Consider the following 24,277-nt stretch of genomic DNA (forward strand, 5'->3'; position numbering starts at 1 on the left):
AGCACCAGCAGAGGCGGCGCTACTACAGCAGATATTAAAGCGGCGTTGTTGGTGTGCATGCTGCGAGACTGAGGAATTGATCAGGACGAGATTGCAAACACAGACTTTTCACACTTGATTCATAAGTCATGGGGAAGTAATAAAAGGTGCCCAGTGAAGCATTTGAATCCAATTACCTTCTACAGAATGCTGCTCTAATCCAATTAGAATTCTTCCAGTTCCCAGAAATTATAATAAGTTATTTTCCTATGTTATGACAACAGTGATTTATCTCAAATTGCATGCCCTTTGACCTGAGCATGAAAAACGCATTGTGAAGTGAATAAATGTGAGGGATACAGTATAAAGAAAAATGAATGTGATCGCCCTCTATTTCAAACTCTAAATTCCACCGCAAATGCGCATTCTGTAAGCGTTTTTTTGACAGCATCTTGAACTTCTTGATGGTGGCCAATAGACGCCCCTTGAAGATGCCCCGAGTCCTCAGCATTTATAATGCGAGCCAAATTAGAATGAGCGGTTCGAACTAAAACTCCGCCCACTTCAATCTACAACACTTTTAACCATTTTTGTCTAAAGTAAACGATGGCTCGAAAAGGGAGCACACTACAGGTTTACCGCTTATGAGCCGCTACTGTAGATCCAGCCACGCCCCTGGAGGCGGGGACTGTATGTTTCACAAAGCATTTAATTGGACGAAAGACACAAGATGAATATGATTCAAACAAAGTAATCAGCTATAAAATTAAACAATTACTCTGAAACTATATTTTCTTATATAAATATATATTTTTTAGATTTTTTACGTGCCTGAGGGATAGAAAGCAGGTTAAACAAGAATATAAATTATAATTTTCTTTTTTTGTTGTGATATGATTCACTCCATTTTTTTCCTTCGCTGAAAAAGAACAAATAAACAAATATATTTTTATTTATTTATCCGCAATCATGGACTTTATTAAGCAATATAAAATATACACCAGGGAAAATAGTTTCCTTTGTTGGTCCTTGTGTTTAGGATTTTCTCACTTTTTCTCCAAAAAAGAAAAACAAGAATCAAAATAATCCCACAAAAAATCTGGACCCAAAAACAAAAACAAAGTAAAAACAGCAAAACAGCTTTTCTGTGCAGGATCATCTGAACACCGATGAGGAAAAAAAAAGAAAAAAAAAAAGACACAATATCAGGGTTTTTAAACGCACGCCGAGCGACACTAGAGCGTGTGCTGGCTGCTCTTCTTCTCCTGGAAAAGTGTTGCGAGCGAGTGATCGTCAGGCCACGAGGAGTCCTGGTCAGGTGTGTTGGGTTCAAAAGGAGGATCAGGAAGGTCCAGGGAGCTGATGGAGCCAGTTGGAGAGCCCTGGCCTTCGTACGCGTACGTCTGCAGCGAGTCGTACGGCGGGCCGCTGGTGTCCTGATCCGCCTCCACTACCTTCAGCTGGATTGCTTCCTGTATGTCCTGGACGGGTACGGACAGCGACGGACTCAGCGTCTCCACCCCTACGGCCGCGAATAGCTCGCACTGCGCCTCCTCCTTCCTCCTCTTCTGTTTTTTACGAGCCTCTGCCGCGGCCTCGGGGTTCCTCAGCGCCGCCATGTCGAAGGCCTCTGTGTCCTCCTCACCTCCGCCTTCGTCATCGTACGTCACCACGTTCTCTCTGACGTCCTCCTCGGAAATGATCAGCGTCTCTTTTTTACTCTTTTTGCTCCGCAGGGTAATAAACAGCACCACGATAGCTGGAAGAAACAAAAAAAGACAAAATAGGTAGTGGATATGGTTTTGATGTGATATTAGCATAGAGTAAATGATACAGCGATTACAGCGATGTACGGCATAAAAATTTATTCTGTTCCGGAGGCGAGTTCTAAACGCGAAATGTCATACTGTGAAGCACAAATAAACAGACATTAAACCTCACTTAACCTTAATTCATGATTCCTCTCGGCACCGACTGCTTTAAAAAACAAACTGAAAGCGGCTCCCTTTTCCTCTTGCTACCATCCTTGATAACATTCTTGGTACCCGCGGTGCTATGTCTTTACTGAATCTTGCAAAAAACTATGTAAACTCGCTTCACTTTGCTTTTCACCGATGAAAACATGTTTTGAACGGCTTCCAGATGAGCGCGCGGCTTCAGTTTGGTCACTTGTACGCCGAAAATGCTTTGATACAAAATATGCAGAGACAAATTTAAGGTGAAAATTTATTATGAGGTCCATCGCAGGGCACACACATACACTGACTCACACACTATCAGCAATGTAGGAACACCAACTAGCCTAATCTTTATTTTATGCATTATTTTATGTTTACCTAATATTTTAAACTGTTCTGTTTTTATTTTAAAATAATTTAAAATTGTTTTAAATAGTTTTCTATCGTTATTTTAAATTAAATTTTTATTATTTTAAAAGTTTTATTCTATTTTTGATCAAATAGATTTTCTTCAAAAAAAATTTATTGCTATTATTTTCTATTTCATTTTATGATTATTTTCTTTTCTTTTATGTAAAGCACTTTAAATTACCATTGTGTATGAAATGTGTTATACAAATAAACTTGCCTTGCCTTTGCCTAATCTGCATGTCTTTGGACTGTGGTAGGAAACCCGAGTACCCGGAGGAAACCCACCAAGCGGGAATCGGGAATCAGATTTGGCTGAGAATTGAATCCGGACCCTGGAGGTTCCTGGCCACAACTCTAACCACTACACCATCATTATTTATTTATTTGCTACATAAAAATAATAATAAAATCGTTAAGTTTAGAACGAGTGCTCACATTAAGCCTTAAGATGAATTAAAAGAAGAATACATGATTAAATTAAATGAGCGTGAAGCGTCCGCCTTACGTTAATACACTTGATCTAAAAATAAATTCACCCTGAATCACAGCATGCTCATAGAAGATTACATTTGTCCACACGGTATAAAGAACGAAGTCACAAAAATAAATAAGAGATAATGAAATCCTTTTTAAAAATAACCAACTGTTGGCACAAATTGTAAAGCACTGACTTTAACTTGGGTTCCCACTTTAACCAGTATTCACGCTGGTTTCGGACCTAGCTGACATGACTGAAAGATTAGTACAGACTCATGTCTGCTGTGTTGTGCATGACTGTACTCCTGTTTAAACCTCACTACATTACTTTTTCAGATGCAACAGCCAAGTCTGCAGCAACATTTAATTTTAATGACAAGCTTGGAGAAAATGTTCCCCAACAGGAATAAGTGCACTGGAAAGGAAGCGGGCTGCATAGCAAATTGACAATATGTGGTGCCGTTAAACAAATTCCCTTTTATTTTAGATACACATATTCCATTGGAGCAGCTGATGATTGATTTTACTGTGTCTAATGAAATGTAGGAAATGTTGTTTACACCTAAGCAAACAGTTTTTAAAACTGACAGCATTGTTAAGAGGCAGCAGATGAGGAGGAACTTTTCGGCTACATTCTCAGAGATATCCAAGAATGTCCATAATTTGCAGAATAACTCATTTGATATTTACCTCTACCCTGAGATCCGGATGCAGACACGTATCCTCCGCAGTGAAAGACTGAACGCATGGGCCCATAATAAAGTGTTAGTAACCTCTCTTTGGGCTCCAACTGACTCATTATGATACGTGAAGTATCTGGGTCCATAAGGAATGAAGCAAGCATGAAGTCTTGGAAATTTGGACATCGAGTTTCTTATCCACACCTTATACCACATAATCATGTACTTAATGTTGTATTAGCATGAAAACGCACACAGTGAAATTGTGCATGCATGATGGATTGGGTAGATGGTTGTGGACCTTCGGGAGGATCAGAACTACAACAAACATTCTGGGTGAGGAGGTGGAGAGCTACAGATATCTTGGAGCCCGCATGGACAAGAAACTATACGTCTTGAGGAAGCCCGATTCAATTCAATTCATCTCAACAAGTCATTGTTATAAATAACAAAGTATAAATAACAACGAGATATCATTGGAGCATCATCTTTCCTGGCATGTCATTAACTCAGGTCCTTTAATGTCTGCAGCAAAATATTGATCTGATCTTCAATCAGTCTGTTGTTGCAGCATCAGAATCAGCGACATTAGCAAGCTTAACAAGCTAATCAGGAAGGCTAGCAATATACTGGGAACTTCCCTGGAGTGTTCAGAGTTGGTGGTGGAGAAAAGGATGTTACACAAACTGTTAATCATCATGAAGAACACCGCACATCTCCTCCGAAACCTGTGACAAATAACGTTCCAGGACGTCTTTCCTGCCAACTGCAATTAGACTTTACAATAACGCTGGCCTGTGTCAGGAGAGGGATCTACTTCTCTGACATCTCCATCCATCCATCCATCCATCCATCCATCCATCCATCCATCCATCCATCCATCAAGGCACTTTAAATATCTACACCAGAAGGTAGATCAGTCTTAGTTAAAGACTTTCAATCTTTTACTCTCTCCTAGTCATGTATGGAGTGAGATGTTTGGCTTCATGGTCTGGGAAACTGGTTTTATATTAATAAGAGGCCAGAAGGTCTGGACATCGCCTGCTGGACCCTTAAGTGGAGGTTTGGAGCTTCTGGTGTTGATCAGTGAAATCACAAAGAGAGGAAGTTCATTATCAGTTCCTGTACCTTAAACAGAACAACTTTATTCCTATATTCTGTTATTGGTCAAATTTATATGTTATAAAAGTAACGATAACTTTTGTTCTACCTGACATATCCAAAAACCCAAATACACAGTTTAAAGTCTGAAGCCTCTCCGTTAACACACACCAGAAAGGCTTTTATATAAGCACTTATAAATATATATTTTTTAATCGTCATTGACCTATGCTGAGTTGCCGGCATGTATCTGTGCCTCTTGGGTTTTAATATAAAAGTTATTCAAGAATAAATAGGTTTTCTAATAATAAAATTGTTACAGATCTGTATTTAAGGAGGTGGATAATAATAATAATAGATAACAGATTATTAAGAAGAAAATGGAGAAGAAACTCCTTTCAGTTTGATTTTTAAAGCAGCCGGTGCCAAGAGCAATCCTCATAAATAAAGGTTAAGTGAGGTTTAACGTCTATTTATTCCATATTTTACATCATTTAAATGTTTTAATTGTTTTTATATGCAAAAATATGATTATAGTGTTGGAAATTAGTAATATTTTTGGGCAGCTGGAGTGCATTACGGTGACTGTAACTTACTGTATTTAGGATTTATTAACCAGCTTAAAAGCAAAACTGAAGATTCAATTGCAACTCTTAAATAACTACATACTAATCCTTTTTGTAATTGAAACATTTGTTTGTTTTGTTCCTATTATAAGCTAGAGCATGACTGTTTAATAATACTCTGTGTTACCCAGCAGGATGAGGACGCAGAGCAGAATGGCGATGAGAGCTCCGGTGCTCAGACCGGCGGAGGAGAAGAAGGCCTGGGGTCGGCATGTCGGTGATCGGAGGCCGCGTTGACACGGACACACACGCAGCGTCAGGGTGGTGGTGCTGCTGAGAGCTGGTTCTCCTCCATCCCACACCACCACAGCCAGCTGGTAGAGCTCCTGATCGGCCCGACTGAAGCCCCAACGCCGGGCCACGATACTCGCACTGCTGTCTGTTAGAGAAGAGCAGATAGTTGGAACAGGATGAATCACATTTAACTAAAATAACAATAATAATAATAACAACAAAAACAACAATTAAAGAAAGATTCCAGCCACACCAACTATAACATGCAGATTTTGGATAGAAATCTATAAAGATTTATATAGATACACATTTTCCCTCTGCCTTTCTTATCTTTAAAGTTTGTTTTAAAGCTTAATTATATTTAATATTTAATAAGTCCAGTCTGTCCTTGTGTGTGTGTTGGATAATATTCCAATAAGCATTCCTCTAACATTAACTCTGAATGGTATTTCCGTTTCATTATGTGCAGCAGTAAAAGACCTTGATGTGACGATTGCTTCCAGTCTTTCATCTGAATCTCATGTACATAATATCATTGGATAATATTCTTTCATTTCGGTAATATTGCTAAGATAATAGATATATCACTACATGATGCACAGAATCGAGTCCATGCTTTTGTTACCCCTTGGTTAGACTACTGCACCACCTTACAGTCTGGAGGTTGTACCAGGTGCATAAATAAGCTCCAGTTATTCTGACTGCATCAGTATTCTTTCACACTTCACCCCATGTTATTCACACTACAGAAATATTACTCTCGCCCTACAAAGCTCTGAATGGTTTTGTGTCGCAGAACCTGAGTGAACTGCTGGAGGTTTATTGTCCACCACACATACTTTGATTAAAAGGTGCTGAGCAGTTTGTTGGGACCTTGTATAATGAAAAGATCTTTTTTTCCTCGGAGACGTTAACATTGCCACCGTCGCCTCCAGCTGAGAAATCAGGTATAAAGTACTTATGCCATGCATTTACAAATCTAATTAAGCTGCATTCTTTCTTTCTTTCTTTTTTTTGTTGCATTCTTCCTTTACTCTCTCTTCTCTCTTGTTGGAGTTTCTTGTTTTAGCTTCGTCCTGTGCCATCTTTTTTTTTTTTTTACAAAATAGTTTTTTTCCCCCCCTTTTTTTTAAAGCTAGAATTTCTATCTGATTCACAGTTCTCTGAGATTGTGCAAGCAAGGTCATTCAATCAACTAAACACCAAGTGCGCAGCATCAGGATTTAACCTCCATGTAGCAAGACAGAATTATAGAGTAACACAGCAGGTATGTGTTTGGAGTTTGTCACTTGCTGTGTTATACACTGGCTGGACAAAAAAAAAAGTTGCCATTTCAGAAGGGTCAAATTACTGGGTTTATCAAGCAACGAAAAGTAGAACTAAAAAATAAATGTGGTCGGGAAAAAAAATGATGAATGGAGATCACTTGGTCAAGTTGGAGGGTAAAAAATTAACAGTAAAAACCAGAGCTATGTTAAAAGTACTGTAGGATCATTTCCATACACACACGCACACACACACACACACACACACACACACACAATGTGCTGAGAACTCAAGGATTGGGACTAAACAGCTGTGTGTCCATAAGAAAACCACTTGTTAATGCGATTAATCAAAAAAAAAAAAAAGGCTTCGGTTTACTAAAGAGAATAAAGACTGGAGTTTGGAAAGATGTAAAAAAGGTCATGTGACCTGATGAGTCCAGACTGAGCCTATTCCAGAGTGATGGGCGTGTCAGGGTGAGAAGGGAAGGACATGAAGCGATGCTCCCATCATGCATAGTGTCCACTGTACAAGCCTCTGGAGACAGTGTTATGATCTGGGGTTGATCAGTTACTCAGGTCTAGACTCAGTAACGTTATGGGGCAATAAAACAAAGTCAGCTGACCACCTGAATGTACATTTACATTTAGCAGACGCTCTTATCCAGAGCGACTTACATTTTTAACTCATTACACATTTGAGCAGTTGAGGGTTAAGGGCCGCGCTCAAGGGCCCAACAGCGGCAACTTGGTGGTTGTGGGGTTTGAACCTGGGATCTTCTGAACCGTAGTCCAATGCCTTAACCAGTGAGCTACCCCTGGCGTGTACTGAATGATATGAGTTTTTCTTTCATATTCCAGGTGAAATTGTATGTATCCTTAACCCTAGATAAGCCCCACCCACCTTACCTTAGGCAGAAGTGTTGGTGAAGTGCATGTGAACAACGAAACATCACTAAGTGTGTGTTAGAGGAATAAAACGAATTTTGTTCTTTATCAGTGTTTTTTCCCCTCTATTTGTCTCCACCTGTTACCCATTCTCTCCTCTCATTTTCTCTCATTCCTATTTCTCCACTTTCTCTCTCTTGTTCTAATTACTTCTCGCTCTCGGTCCTAAGCCCCGAAGTGTATGTGTGATCACGATCATCTCCTCTGCGATGCTGATTCTGGTCTCTAAGGAGCAGATGCACAGCGAGCAATAGAGGATGAGCTGTAGTGAGGGAGGCCACTTCACCACTTCAGGGAGCTGTCTGTATCCTTCTGCATGCCAACTACTGTGTGCAAACAAACACAGCTGGCGATGTCTACCTTCTCCGCCTTCCACTCCTCCTCCTCCTCCACCACCACCTCTTCTCCATTGTGCATGACTTTCTTTTCACAGACGTGGTGCCAAACATGATTCACATAAACGCCAGGAAATTTGAAAATTTCACATGGGGCAACACCCTGAGGAGGAATGTTATGGCTGGGAAGACAACAGACAGAGGCAGTGCAGAGCAGAGCACGTCCTTCACCAAGCCTGAGACACGCCTCCTTCTCGAAGACTGACAGACACAGAGGACACGCCTCCTTCTCGAAGACTGACAGACACAGAGGACACGCTTCCCTCGCTGTAACCGACATGCACAGAGCTGTAGGTTTGGTGTGTGACATTCAGTTTCAGTACATGGGGGTGTGGGGTGGTTGGGATTTGTGTGTTTTTTTTTCGTATCAGTGAACAAAGCTTTAATTTTAATTTACTGTTTAGGCAATTTAAACAGCCACCGTTTTCTCTGAATCAGAAGAGTGATTAATCCTTCCAGAGGGAACTGCAATCTAATTCCTTTCACTGCTGCTCATGTTAGGCCTTGGTGAGCGTCTAGTCACGTGACCGCGTTCAAGTTAAACTAATGAAGCCCTTTGGTTGAGCAACAAAACATCTCCCACACCGCAAGCTAACGTAATAATGGTGTGTTTTGGTGAGTAAAAAAAAAAAACTTTTTTAAAAATGAGCCAAATGTTCAGTTAGAGCAGGCTGAACTCGTACATGGTGTACTGATGCATAAGCCACTCAGGTCATAAGCCACGCCTCCTTAACCACAGCTAAAAATTTATAAGCCACGCCTCCGTAACCACAGCTAAAGATGTATAAGCCACGCCTCCTTAACCACAGCTAAAGATGGATAAGCCACGCCTCCTTTACTACTATTTACTGGTACATAAGCCACGCCTCCTTAACCGCAGCTAAAGATGTACATAAGCCACACCTACATAACCACGTTTTATAGCTACATAAGCCACACCTCCTTAACTACAATTTACTAGTACATAAGCCACGCCTCCTCAATCACAGCTAAAGATGTATAAGCCACACCTCCTTTACTAATATTTACTGGTACATAAGCCACGCCTCCTTAACTACAATTTACTAGTACATAAGCCACGCCTCCTTAACCACAGCTAAAGATGTATAAGCCACACCTCCTTTACTACTATTTACTGGTACATAAGCCACGCCTCCTTAACCACAGCTAAAGATGTATAAGCCACACCTCCTTTACCACTATTTACTGGTACATAAGCCACACCTACATAACCACAATTTATAGCTACATAAGCCACACCTCCTTTACTACTATTTACTGGTACATAAGCCACACCTACATAACTACGTTTTATAGCTTCATAAGCCACACCTCCTTAACCACAGCTAAAGATGTATAAGCCACACCTCCTTTACTAATATTTACTGGTACATAAGCCACGCCTCCTTAACCACAGCTAAAGATGTATAAGCCACACCTCCTTTACTAATATTTACTGGTACATAAGCCACGCCTCCTTAACTACAATTTACTGGTACATAAGCCACGCCTCCTTAACCACAGCTAAAGATGTATAAGCCACACCTCCTTTACTAATATTTACTGGTACATAAGCCACGCCTCCTTAACTACAATTTACTAGTACATAAGCCACGCCTCCTTAACCACAGCTAAAGATGTATAAGCCACACCTCCTTTACTAATATTTACTGGTACATAAGCAACGCCTCCTTAACTACAATTTACTGGTACATAAGCCACGCCTCCTCAACCACAGCTAAAGATGTATAAGCCACACCTCCTTTACCACTATTTACTGGTACATAAGCCACGCCTCCTTAACCACAGCTAAATATGTATAAGCCACACCTCCTTTACTACTATTTACTGGTACATAAGCCACGCCTCCTTAACCACAGCTAAATATGTATAAGCCACACCTCCTTTACCACTATTTACTGGTACATAAGCCACACCCACATAACCACGTTTTATAGCTACATAAGCCACACCTCCTTAACCACAGCTAAAGATGTACATAAGCCACACCTCCTAAACTACAATTTACTCAGGCATAAGCCACACCCACATAACCATGGATTAGTTGTGTAAAGAGCACCATGACAAGTGACAATGAAATCGAGTTTGTGTGTAATGGCAGAATATGTAATAGTCTCCTTTTAACTAGAAACTAGACATTTATAGGCCACTTTCTCCTTGACTCAGATTTCCAGATGTATAGGTCACATGACCTTCTCATGCAGAACTTACTGAAGCGTAAGACATACTGTACTTGGCTGGGATTTAAATGTAAATAGGCCACAACCTCTGAACTACGTTGTATAAGCCACACCTCCTTAAACAAAAATTATTATGAGACACACCTCCTTACCTAGAACTTAGACATGTACAAATCACACCTATTTTACTAGTCCTTACATATAAATAGGCCACACCCCTTTAACCATGTGTTACTGTTACTGTGACAATCACAGAGACCACGCCTCCTTTACAAGAGCATCCAGGTGGATAGGCCACACCTTCTTTACAGAGCCTGCCTGAGACTACACTGACAGATATACTGGACCACCTGTGATATATTTTGTCCATGTAGACATTATTTAGTTGCAGTTGGAAAAAAAAAAAATTGTCGAAACAACTCGGAGTAAAGCTCTAAAATCTGAGACAGCAGCGTTCCGAGTTCTCAGAGTCTCACAGCGTCTGTTTCTTATCTCCCCGATTGCTTCGTTAAACCCTCACAGCCCTCTTCAGGCCTCCTCCGTTGCTATTCCCTCGTTCTCTTTTCTCTCATGACTCTAAAGGAGCAGTCTTCTTTCTCCACATGAATCATTTCAGTCTGACCATCTCAAAAAAAAAAGGAAAAGAAAAGAAAAACAGTCATGAGGCAACACCGTCACATAACCGGTTTCCACGGCAACAACACCGCTGGCCTCTTGATATGAGAAGAGTGTGGTTTGATGAGGGAAACGAGCAAAGATCTGTGTGACAACACACAGTGTTAAATATGTTTGTCTTGAGGCGCTCATGCTTTACTCAGAGCAAACATGTGGGATTCGGCGCTCATGAGATGAATTTCATTAGTGAGGTAAAAGCCAAGAGGCGCTTCTGGATCTGTTTGATGAGGTGAGCGAATCCAACATCCTTGGTTCTTTGCTAATATATGTATAGGTGTTTTGATTAAATAAAATGAGCAAAGACATAGTGTTTTAGTTTTAATTATTAAATACTAGCGTAAGTACCTGTCGTACATGTCTGTGTGTCTCTCTGTACAGCAGAACTCTCTGTCTAACTTATTAATACAAAGAAATCCCATTCTGTAAGGTTGAGTATCTTACGCCTTGTTTACACTAAGTTGTCCTTCTTTGGTGCTCAGACAAATACACTCCCTGTTCGGTAATCGGAGAGTGAATCACAGATGAGAAATGGAAAAAGTAAATCCGATAAGGAAGTTTTGTCCTAAATACGAATCCAGCGCGTTAAAATTCACTTAGACCACTTCAGCGCTGTTATTTCAGTGGTGAAAATATTAACCCAATGCCAAAAAGTCTCATTAAATTCTGTCCAGCGGTCGATTTAAGACGCGCCCACAGTTTAACAATTGTAAAGGACACCATCAAAACATGCTGCTTATAATCCGACACTTCTATTCAACATTTTGATTTCATTTATGGCGCAGGTTTGACTTTAGGCAAATACCTAAGGACTGGCCAAGGTTCATTAGATTCTGTTCAGCCAGTTTTGCGTGATGCTGTGACAAACTCTGACTGGACAGACCTACATACACACAGACAAACAATTTTCTGAGACGGCTTTCGGGTCCTCCAATGTATGAAACAAAGATATCATTGAAGGAACGAGTTCTGACCAATGTAAAGACAAAACCTCTTTTATTTATATAGATTAAGTAAAAATATGCTATGAGGGTGCTAAAGTTGCACAGTGGAGTTAAGCATCTTGCTGCTTAATTCCACCCGGGTTGTACTGTACATGTTCTTCCTCTTATCATGTAGGTTTCCTCCCCATTCTCTGATGTCTTCTCATTTTGTAAAAAAAAAAACATTCCATTACGTGGACCATCTAAGGTCTAAATGTGACACATTTTTATCATTAGCATCTAGCTATTCCCTGTCCTTATCTCGCACCATAAAGGATGCTTTGGCATCTTTGCAGACTTGGCCAGAACCATCTTTCTGCGTCTACCCCTTAAAGTCTAGATCAATTGATGCTTTGTTGCCAATAGTGCCAATACTCAGCAGTATACAGAGTGCACCAAAGTATTATCAGTCGGAGCGTGGGAACTGTAACCAAACCACAGATTTTTACTCAAGCTACCTAGGGCTCTCGAGTAGAGTAACCGATAAAGTGTTCTTTATATTGTCAGGGAGAGTGAGTTAGAATCATGATAGTTCCACAGTCATCCAGGGTCAGGAGATAACAAGGGAGGGACGGGATACGCCTATTACACTGTCAAAGTGACGCTAGATAATCATAGTGTCTGTGAGATTCATGTATACAGAAGAGGGTAGATAGCACTTTCCACTGAGCGGTAAGTTAGAACACATTGGATCTAAATGGATTCAGGTATCTCAGAGACACTTCACCTTCTCCAGTTGTATGCAGTAATACAGGAGAACTGGCTGATGGGTCTTATGAAGGGAGCTGAGGCAGGAAGCAAGTGCAGACTGTTCTTTATCAAAGTGGAATTTTAACATTGTCAAGAACAGGTGTGAACAGCAACATGGCTAGGCTACAAGCTAAATGCTAATGGATAAAAAGAGTTAAAATGCCAAGCACACCAGGAACCAACAAGAGCACTGACAACCAAACAGAACATAACATAACAGAAACAAGACCAAAACCAAACCAAAACTAAAACGTGGACTATAAATAGACCTATTGATCAAACTAAACAAGGTGCAGGTGAATACTACTGGCATCATGTGACTAGGAACTGAAGTTTGGGACAAAAGTGAACATGCTGAAAACAAAACATGAACATGAACACTCATGGGAAACCATAAGAGTGGGTGGGAGCTATTTCTGACTTTCGTACCTTCATTATCCTTCAGGGTGAAGTTCGGATTGGCAGGGACGTCTGCTGGCAGAGCGAAGGAAAAGTGTCCATTGGCAAAGTTGTCCCTGTCCGTAGCCCTGATGGTCTGGATGACCTGCACAGACACAGAGCACCACCAAAAGACTGAAATGAACCACAAACACACTTCTATGTAATTGTACCAACTCAAGCCATGCCCCCTTTCCTTCTTCTCTGTCTGATCCTGTAATCTCTTCACGCTTGCTCAGGTTCCCTGTGCACTCGGATTAAAAGCCGTTTGGCCCAGCATGACATGTGGATCGCAGAAGGAGATGCATGCCATGAGGTTTTGTCATCTTGTTACCCTAATTGGCTTCATCACGCAGGTCAGGACTGAGACGGACCAATAATTGGAGTTCGCTTGTGGGTGTGGGGAGGCGCATCATCTGCCACGCGATGGAGCGACAAGACACGTCCGCTCCGACTCCATCACGTGTTGGCTTTCGCTTCCCGCTTCAGATACGGGCTCCAGGTTGTGATGGAGACTCCTCTCACTCGTTACGCGCTGCTGCAACCGCTTCAAGAGACGTTAGTCATGCTTGAATTATAGCGAAAAGGACAGAAACGTCCTGAACAAGAGGCACAGCCATGTTTAAGATATGGAGGTGTACCGTAGTCATGGTGTCTATACACGTGGCATGTGTTATACTGTACATCGAATTATGTAAAAAAAAATCCGTTTGATTAAAAGAATATTGTACATCTTCGTCTTAGGCTTTACGAAAAAGACGTATTTTTGATTTACAGTGCGCTCAGGTTAGGAGTCCTCTGTTAATTTAATACATTTCTCAAAAAAAAAAAAAAAATTAATAATGAATGAGATATGAACCTTTTGCAATTCCTTACATCAAGGTTAACTAATTAACTAGTTTTTTTTTTTAAAGAATCCATCCTTCTGTATTATTAATCAAACTCATGGTTTGTTAATGTTACTAATATCAATAATGCATGTTAAGATTATAGTGCGGTTGAATTCTGGATTCTGATTGGTCGGAAGGTGTTGATTTATTATCCAGAAGAGCAGAGCAGTTCGGACAGATTAATGTGCTCATAATGCCTGATTTCTATAATAACGGCTCAATTACAGGGACATGAACGGCCGACGTGTCACTTTATAAACAGAAGAAAAGTGTGCGTAATTGGTCGTAAGTTGAAGTTTTTTGTGTTGGTGTAACATTTATGAAAGGAGTCTCCAGTGCCAGAGGTAAAGCTGTCACTTTATATTTTATGACAACAGGCAGTAACATGTTTCGTGGACGTTCTTGGAAATTAAAAAACTACAACGTTATTTTACTCATCTATGACCAGTTGGTTTTAAAAGAAATAAAACACGTTATCTTCATACATGCGAGTTCGTTTTTCTGTACGGAAAGCAGGTCAAGAATAAACCATCCTACACGCCGGATCCGTTCTGCTCGTCCTCCCAGTTTAGTCATCATCATTCACTGGGAAAAAAAAGATCGTTCCGATGGTCAGGAACTCAACCACACAGCCACGATGCGGATCTGAGCGGCTCTGCTCAGCCGCACACGGTCCTGAATCTCAAAGCGTGATGATTAGCATTTCTCGGGCCTCGGTGTGGGCCGCTATCTGCTCCTGAACACCGGATACGCTGAATTATTTATGGGTTCAATAGGCTTCGGAAGTCTGCAGAGCTGCAGATAAATCCAAGCCTGATGCTGTCAGACATATAAAGGGACACTGTGTATGTGTGTGTGTGTGTGTGTTTGTGAGTGTGTGTGTGTTTGTGTTTGTGAGTGAATGAGTGTGTATGTGTGTGTATTTGTAAGTATGTGTTTATAGGTTTGCAAAGAGAAGCAGAATTAAAGACAGAAGAGTGATAGAGTGTAAAAGGTTCAGACGGAGGGGAAAAAAAAGCAAGTAGCAGAAACCGGGAGCGGAGAGAAAAACGAGTGTGTGATGGGGCAGGAGGGAGGTGAGACCAGGTTTCCAGCCGTTTAGAGAATAAAGGAGATGAAAGTGTGACAAGGAGAAATAAAGTGTTGGTGAGTCTAGTGAAAAGAAAAGGAAGAAAAGGAAGAGAGAGGAACTAACCTGGCCTGCTTTGGTACTCTCACACACGATGATGTCACTGTCAGTCTGGACGTACGGCGCGTTATCGTTGACGTCCAGGACTTGGATTGTGACTGGGATGGAGCTCACTAATTTGGGATTGTCTAAACCACACACACACACACACACACACAAACACACACACACAGTCCATAAGTAATCTTTCATACTGTATATACAGGTTTCTGCGTGTCTGATAATATACAGTATAACTCATGGTTATCTCTTCTCCTTTGAAAATCCTGCCAGATTTGCTAGTAATAAAAAAAAAAAACTTCTAAGATTGCTGGTTACATTAGCAGTTTAGTAAAAGTTTACCAAAATGAGTGCATTTTAGTAAACTGGACAGTGTTAGTATTTAGCTCATGTTTGATAGCAGCCACTGACGCAGACAGAGTTTGTACTACTCGTGATGCTTTTTAAAGAAAACACATTACTGGATATTTTTAAACTATTAGAGGATAATTAAACCTATTCCTAGAGATGATGACTAGCTTCAAGCTTGTCTTATTTTAATCACAGATAATTAACTCTTCTCTTTTCTTTAAGCACTTAAAAATAATAAGAAAATTTAAAACCTGAAAGGAGTTCCTTAAAACGTCTAAAACAGGCAGAATAATCCGAATTTACATTTATAATAACCTCATAGTAAGAAATATTCCAGACATTTTCCCATATTAAAGACATTCTAACATTTATTAAAGCATAATTATGAGATTACTGCACCACTACAGGTAAACTAATCCTGTCTGAATAGGGCTTTTAATGCGTCATTTAACCAAACTCCTATTTTCAAGCTGATGGCTTTATAAAAAATTGCTCAGATATCTGTCTGGATGATTATCATCAAAACCTCACAGGTGGTTGTGTACTAAAAATGCACTCCGGGTTTTTTTAAACAGATGATGATGATGATGATGATGAGGGGTTTTTAGACAGCAATCCCCATTTATCAGTTCCACTCAAGCTCATGTGAGCACTCGGTCTGTCTTTTCCTGCAAGGCCTATTTTAAAATCTCCAGAGCTTTCTTTAAAAAAATATATAAAAAAAAAATAAAATATAAAATCAGCCAAGTGCAAACAAACAGAGCTGAGACGAGAAGCAGAGACTGGCGGCAGATGCTCGAATGTAAATTTCATGAATATTTCAGCATGGCTGGTGAGGTTCGCAGAGATGATTTTCACATTTTTGGCTGTAAATTGTCTCTGCATCACACGTCTTCACGTCTGTCTGCACAGGGGATAACTGATGGTGCTGAATCGAGGCAAAATGCTAAAAGTCAGCAAAAAACAAAAAGCACAAAAAAAACAAAAAAAAAAAACTAAACACTTGATTGTTTAAATCCATCCTGGTAAAATAAAAAAAAAAAAGAACAAAAAAATCCATCAATCCACCAACATCATGACATCATATTACCCATGGCAATGGAGCCAATCCCATAATGCACTGCTCCCCCAACGTGTAATTTGCTTCAGTCAATAATAGTTACGACTTCCTTGCGGCTGCCTTCACAACGGGATGAATGTACCTGAATAAAATGGCGATAATATTCCTCTAATATGATAAATAATTTAGCCTTTTCTAAGCCCCGCCCACTCGGATACTTTTGCAGTCCTAGAAAGATTTTTTTTCAAGTACAGATAGACACTATCCCTCGTAAGAACCGCCAGCTTTTTTTGCGAGCGTGTCTTTGAGCAGCATAAAGGGGCGTGTCTTTAAGTCCATACTGTACATTTGTGTATCTGAGCAGTCTGAAATATTTTGTCACAGTAGATCATTTAACCAACTGTATATGTTAACAGTGATAATTAACAATATGTGTTACTGTTATTCCTGTTAGCTGGCTGGATAACACAAACACTTAGCTCATCTTAGTTACATAGTATTATGTGGACACAAAAAAAATATGGAGAAAAATTTATAAAAACATTCTCTCAAATATTCTGTCAAGTTATCTCACTTTAGCAAACTAGAAAATGTAAATGTTTATCTCAGGTTACCTAACATTGGCTCGTTTTTAGCTAGCTGGGTAATACAACAGTTGAAAATTATAAATACAGTGGAACCTTGGATTACGAGCATAATTCATTCTGAAAGTGGGCTCGTATTTCAAAACACTCATAAACCAAAGTAAATTTTCCCATAAGAAATAATGGAAACCCAAATTATTCGTTCCACAGCCCCAAAAAATAAATACAAACTAAGGTTTTTTATACTTTATATTTAGTTTTAAAAATAATTAAAACTAAATATAAAGTAAAAATTCTCTCAAATATTCTGTCAAGTTAGCTCATTTTGGGAAACTACCAAAAGTAAATGTTTAACTCATGCAACTTGAGCTATATATATATATATATATATGAAAAAAATCTCAGAATTCCTGTTTTTATTCTGTAGCTAACATTAGTCAGAAAACTAATATTGGCTAACCTGCCAGGATTTCTGATGTGAATTTGAATATTGAAGCGTTAACTATATAGGCTAGTTAAACCTTTAATAGTAGAACTCCTCTCAAAAATCAGGTAACAGTTAGTTACCTTGCTAATGTTAGCTACTGAAAAACCCTATCCGAAAAGATAGCCACTGTGAGCTTCAAACAAAATATGTAACTATAAATGCTAACAACTTCCTTCTTTCTGCTTTCATATAATGACTGCATTTCCATACATGGTCTTAATTAGCACCTACTCAAACAGGAGACCAAGTACTACTATTACATTTTTATTTATAAAGATACACAGAAAGATGTTACTGATAACAGCCGCTGAGCTACGATTGGTCAATAGTCATTTTGGGGTGTGGCTTATAGAAAACAAAAGACATTAAGTTAGCAGAACTGAGTAGCTCAGTGGAGACTGTAGTGCTCAGTACGGACAATGCAGTTACTTACCAACCTCTGTAGCACTGACATTGATGTTGTGCCAGACCGTGCCCTCTCGATCCAGACTCGTCTTTGTTTTAATGAGGCCACTGTTCTCATCGATGCTGAAAAGCGTCTCTCCATCTGCGCTCATGTCGATGGAGTACCTGCGGATCAGAACTCAACGTCAGACCAAGACACATGGCTAATTTGTCTGTGCTTGTCTGAGTAAACATAATGATAGCTCATTAAACATCAGAGAAGTCGCTGAGCGTGCGGAATATTTAAATATTTAAATGAGCCGTGCTGAATAAGCGGGCAGAGCTAACGCGCTGAAACCGCATCAAAACTCGGGAGGCGATTCCCTAGTGAGCATGCAGTCCCTGTTCCAGCACTCCGATGGGAGTGGAAGCGTGTTTAAAAATGAAGGCTGTTTTCACACTATTTTTTTTTTATATAAAAATTGCAAGCTAGATAACCTTGCCTGAACAAAAAATGCCTGATGCAACTCGGACACTGTAACTGTAAGCCTTATTATTAGTTTAATAGATTATTGTTTCTTAGAATCTTCAGATGGTGGCACAGAGGCTTAGTGGTTAGCACTGCCATCTGGCCCCTCCAGTTCCCGGGTTCAATTCACGTGTTGGGTTTGTGTTCATGGAGTTTGCATGTTCTCCGAGTGCTTGGTGGTTTCCTCCGCGTTCTCCGGTTTCCTGCCACAGTCCAAAGACTTGCAGATAAGGCTACCTGGCATTTACAAATTGCCTGTAGTGTGTAAATGTGCATGTGAAATGCTGATCAGAGGTCCCACCATGATTGTACAGATGGGGATAAATACAGTGGTCATCATTGGCCTCCACGGTTCCTAGTTGGACTGCAGACATTCCAACAAACAGACTTGTTTAATCATTGATTTCACTATAAGGACTTTAAGAAGGAATCTCCAGTGCAGTAGACAGACAAAACATGGGGGTGAATGAGGGTGCCATTACTTATTGTAAACACGCACAGAGGAGATAATCTCTCATCCTCTATTTCTGATCGATGTTATTTTTTCTTTTTGTGTTTACTCCCCATTCAGGTAAAGCTCATTCCCTGTGTGATACTTTACAGAGTCGAACCGCTTATGCGTGACAGCGGCGCCCGCTTCGGCTCGCAAGAGGCTTTGCTAATTAGCTAGCAATTTAGACACAGTGGGGGAGGGGGATGCCAAACAGTGCATGGTGTTGCATGGTTGATATGCGCCGCTCTAAATGTCTGACAAAAACACAAAGGAAATGACAATATCACAACATCGCAGTGTCACCTGTCACTAGATAAATCATGTAAAAACAATCCCCTGGATGTGGATTTCACGCATCACAGCTGATAGTTTGCTTAATGCAGTCTCTCCAGCTGTCACCTGATTTTCCCTCTGGCATTGTCGGGGTCTTGAGCCGTCACAATGCCGACGTCTGTGCCGACTGGCGTGTTCTCGTAGACGTCCATGATGTAATAATCCACAGGAAAGATTGGAGCCTCGTCCACATCGCCAACGATGATCTTGAGCGTGGTGGTGTCTTTGAACGGGCCGAGATGTGAGAAACGAGGGTCCAGGTGTGTATTCGAACCCTCGATGCTCAAAGTGTACACCTTTTTCTTCTCGTAATCCAGATGCTGTAAAGGAGAAAAAAAGTTTGTTCAGAATTGTAAAATAATCTGCAAAAAAATATATATATTTTTGGAAGATTTATAAAATCATGATACCTATAGAATCACAATACAAATCATGGTATCATGATTATATCGTATCAGGTGATCTCTGGTGATTCCCATCCCTAATGTTTATACACATTCTAAACAAGCTGTTACTATGGAAACAATAACATATTAGAACGAGTGCACTAATACTTTATATTAAAAACTGCAATTTTAGCATTCACTACTGTTAGAGCTGCTGTTATTAAAAAATAATCAAGAACTTTTAACAAAGAGTCAAGAATACGATATTTTATTTTATCGGTTTTTATTAAGAATTGAAACTGGATAAATATTGGTTCTGCTCTTTCTGTGTAGAGTATTTATGTTCTCCCTGTGCTTGTTTGGTTTCCTTTAGGTCCTTCAGTTTCCTCCCACAGTCTGCAGACAATCAATGTCAGCTGAGCTTATACTGTATGTCAGCATATGAGTTGGCACCCCAATTTAGGGTGTCCCCCAATTTCTGCCCCAAGTCCTCTAGGGTAGACCCCAGGCCCCTTGAATCCCCACACAGCATAAGATGATGGATGGATGGAACCGTGCCAGTTTGTTTCACTATTGGTTATGCTTATAAACAGCAGCCATTCATTGTACATGTTCACATTTAAATCCTGGTTTTAAAGCTCAAACCAGCTTTTTCTCACCTTTTTCAGGCTGATGACTCCCTCTCTCTTGTCAATATCAGCAGAAATGGAAAACATTGTGGCCCCTTCATCGTTGGTGATCTTGTACTCCATTTCTGCATTGACTCCAAGGTCTTCATCATTGGCTTTGATTTTTCCCACAGCTTTCCCAACCTGAGCAGACTCGGGGACGTAGAGCTGGTAGTTCTCTGCAGCAGATAACAGATATTTAAAGTACACACTGACTCTTGAAACAGAACCTGGTACTTCAAACTAAATGTTAAATAGATAGTTACATTAATAATAATAATAATAATAATAATAATAATAATAATAATTACTGCAAGTGTCACACACTTTGAGGAAACCTGGGTGGATTGTCGTTGACGTCCGTGAGCGTGATGTTGATGGTGGTGGACCCTGAAAGACCCCCCACTGAACCGGCCATGTCTTTGGCTTGGATGATGATGGAGTACATTTCTCTGGTTTCTCTGTCCATGTTGGCCAGCGCCGTCCTAATGACACCTGTAACCATGAGAGAAATATTAAAACAATGAATTTGTAGAAAACGTTTTTTGAAAAGGTGGAAGAACTACAGGACCGTCAACGCAGGAAGGAAATTGTTAGGTATAACTGACAAATGTAAGACCAAAAAGCTAAAAAACAAAACAACGACCAAAAGACAACTACATCTGGAAAGAAATAATAGTGATTGTTGGTGGTCAAACTCTCTGTGGTAGTCGGGATTGGTCAAAAGTTCTGTTCGAGTTATAGGGATTAGTAATACTGTTTTTGAAAGCAGGTGGATTTAATCAAGCTTGTGTGAATATTTGGCTGTGGGGTATTGGCATTGATGAAATTGGTCACATATTCAGTGGAAGCAGGTGAGATTGGTCCAATTTACAATGGGAAAAGTTGGGTTTGGTCAAATATTCTGTGAGAGGAGTTGGGGTTGTTAATCTGTGAGTGTGTGTGAACCCGTTGGAGAAGGAGTCATTATTGGTCATATTGGTCATTTTAGAGCAGATGGGATTGGTCAGTTTCTTATTAACATGTTTTGTGGAAATATTAGGCATTGGTCATAGTGGGTATGTGTAGGAACTTTCAGAATTCTTGTAGGAGCAGTTGGGATTGGGGAAACATTCTGTGTAAGTAAAGGCAAATTTCTTCGTCAGTAGTCAGGATTATAGAACGTTTTTGTGGGAGTAACCAGGATCAATCACATATTCAGTAAGAGCAGTCAGGACCGGGGGAATTTGCCTTGGGAGAAGTCGGGGTTGGTAAAAATTTCAATGGAATTAGTATCTGTTTTGTTGCCGGGATTGGTCGAAACTCTTGTTGTCGGGATTGATCAAACTTCTGTGGGAGCAGTGGGGATTGGAGAAACTTTGTTTTAAGACTGGGTGCAATTGTGATAACATTGTATGGGATAGGTCAGTACTGGTCAAACCTACTGTGGGAGGAGTCAGAGTTAATCAAAATGTTCTATGGGAAGAGCCAGGATTGGTCAAAATGTCTTCTTAAATTTAATTAGATTGGTTAACCTTAGCTTGAATGATTGTCTAATTTATTATTAGACAATCCGTATGGGTATTTATTTCATAATGTCATATATTTTGGATTTATTGCTGGTTTTATATCGCAGTCATTAGTGTTTTTCTTGTGAGAAACTTTGCAGTGAATACAGAAACAGCTCTTAGCTTTAAGCTCAGACTGATGCTCTGCATGAACTCTACTAATTTGTAGATTTAAGTCAGCTCATATACGGGACTTTGACCGCTGGTGCATTTTGAAAACGTGGGGTCTCTATGGGTTTAAAGTACTGCACTAACAAAAACATCATTACGCAGCATCACCAGTGTTCATTTCTATTAGCAGGGAACAAAAGATTAATTGGACGTTGACATTTTAGTGAGAGGTTTACTTCCTAATTAAGCAACAGAACGAGAGCTGAAACCTGGCAAAAAAAGTTTGTGACCCCTCAGTGAATTCAAGCCTCTTAAAGCCACACACACACACTTTATCAGCTCCAATTACTGACTAACACCCAGACCAACGCACACTTTCGCGATACAGTAGCAAAAGAGACGGTGAAGAGAAAAACAGGTCGGGGTTAGCGCATTGCATCTGTACATGCCCCGAGGAATCAACACTTCTCTAGACCAACGTGGCTCCAAAGGAAAAGCCAACCTCAGTCAAGGCACAGGACAAAATTTACCAGTTAAAGCCATGGCAGTGTGTGTAATGATTAGCGCCTAGGCTCATTTTATTATACAGTATACCTGAGGATCTTATTCATTAGAAGCTGACATTGAGATAAATGCCAATGTGCAGCCTTTGATATGTAAATACAGCATGACCTACAGTATGGAAACTTATAATTAGATCTATTTCAAGCATTACACTTAAAAAAGTTAACGTGAGCATTAGTAAAAGTAATTGTCCTATATGACTTTCGATAGTTCTGAAAAATGTCCTTGAGGCCTATGAGTCCAGAGAGAGACACAAAGTCATTTTATAAGTCATTCTGGCCAAATGGTTATGACTCCACTATCAATATGGCACCAGAAATGTGTGAAGTTTATAGCTGGGCAGTAATCAGAGGCCATTTTAACAAACGAGGAGTATGAATGTTCCCCTCGGGTTTGACATAAAACTATCTGGTTTCGCCCTAGCAAAAAAAAAAAAAAAAAAAAAATCGAAAATATTTATTGTTTTCTCTAAAAAATACATAAAATATACCAAATTCAAGTCCAAGTCAAACTGTCTATTTATGCAGCACATCTAATTTTAAAATGGTGTAGCCAAAATTCTTTGTAGTCTTGAATCTTATTTACAATCACAAATTATAATAATAATTGAAAAAGTTAATATTTTTGTAGTTGTCTAGTACTGTATACATCAACGTGCAAGTGTATCACAAGCAATCTGTTAGCATTTTAGCCATAAGTGTACAGTACATCTGGGACATCTGTCACGATAGTGTTGGGGTTACAGACAAGGCATCAGCGCAAAGGTTAAGATTTAGATGTTTTTAAAAATGGAAACACAAACACTTAACCAAAACAGCAAAAAACAGGAACTATAGCAAAAAATAATGAGGGAAAGCCTAAGGAACAGAACATCATAAACAACAACAGTTCATCAACACAACATGCAAGACAAAGGATAAACTCAAACTATGGCTATTTATAAAGCAACTAATGAGCTACCTCGGTTCAGGTGAGTGCTCCCATCACCTGACCGAAGTGCATTCTGGGAAAAAAAGTCTAAAACAATAAGAGTCTCAGGGTGCTCAGTTAACGCCGACAAAATAGTAGCCTCTAGGAGAATAAAATGATTAGTTTTGACCATAATTTGCATTCATTTTTTTTTTATGTGTAAAAGCTTTGAAGAATCTAAAGAATCTAATGTCATAACATTCGCCTAAAAAGTCATATAAAAGTGACTGACCTGTTGTTCAGTTTGTAAACATGACATCTTAAATATGTAAATATATAAATGTTAACTGTTAATATGGACAATATTATAAGCTAGAATAGACAGAACTGCTTCCATACCTCGGCCACATTATTCGAGCTGGAAACTTTTTTAGCTATTAGAACAAAGTTTTGGTCTGAAAAAAAAAAAAAGCCCCAATCTTTAAGAGAACTGAAGCTCAAAAAGGTGGCGTGAAGTTTCTATGGTTCTAAGTCCACCAACGCCTTGAAGCTAAAACTGATTAGCGCGGCGAGGCAGCCGAAACCGTCTGGCTGTCTTGCTGATCAATAGCTACAGGAAGTTTCTGGCTCCGCTTTTAACTCCTGGCGAAGAGCATTACAGCGTGGTGTAAAAC

The 24,277-nt window shown here is 39.8% G+C and overlaps 1 protein-coding gene across 2 annotated transcripts in view; it reads right to left on the reverse strand.

The window, feature by feature from the left end:
• Positions 1 to 959: 959 nt before the first annotated feature.
• The window catches only part of cdh18a (cadherin 18, type 2a), a 135,336-nt gene continuing 112,018 nt past the window's right edge, over positions 960 to 24,277 (reverse strand). For both annotated transcript variants that reach the window (XM_053487031.1, XM_053487029.1), the window contains exons 5-12: positions 20,800 to 20,967; positions 20,464 to 20,651; positions 19,485 to 19,738; positions 18,113 to 18,249; positions 15,204 to 15,325; positions 13,110 to 13,224; positions 5,360 to 5,611; positions 960 to 1,738 (exon numbers count right to left, since the gene is read on the reverse strand). In XM_053487031.1, coding sequence (XP_053343006.1) covers positions 1,215 to 1,738; positions 5,360 to 5,611; positions 13,110 to 13,224; positions 15,204 to 15,325; positions 18,113 to 18,249; positions 19,485 to 19,738; positions 20,464 to 20,651; positions 20,800 to 20,967 — 1,760 coding nt within the window. In that variant the 3' untranslated portion in view covers positions 960 to 1,214. The remainder of the gene's footprint in view (positions 1,739 to 5,359; positions 5,612 to 13,109; positions 13,225 to 15,203; positions 15,326 to 18,112; positions 18,250 to 19,484; positions 19,739 to 20,463; positions 20,652 to 20,799; positions 20,968 to 24,277) is intronic.

This window comes from Clarias gariepinus, chromosome 25, assembly GCF_024256425.1.
Source record: "Clarias gariepinus isolate MV-2021 ecotype Netherlands chromosome 25, CGAR_prim_01v2, whole genome shotgun sequence".
NCBI lineage: Eukaryota > Metazoa > Chordata > Actinopteri > Siluriformes > Clariidae > Clarias > Clarias gariepinus.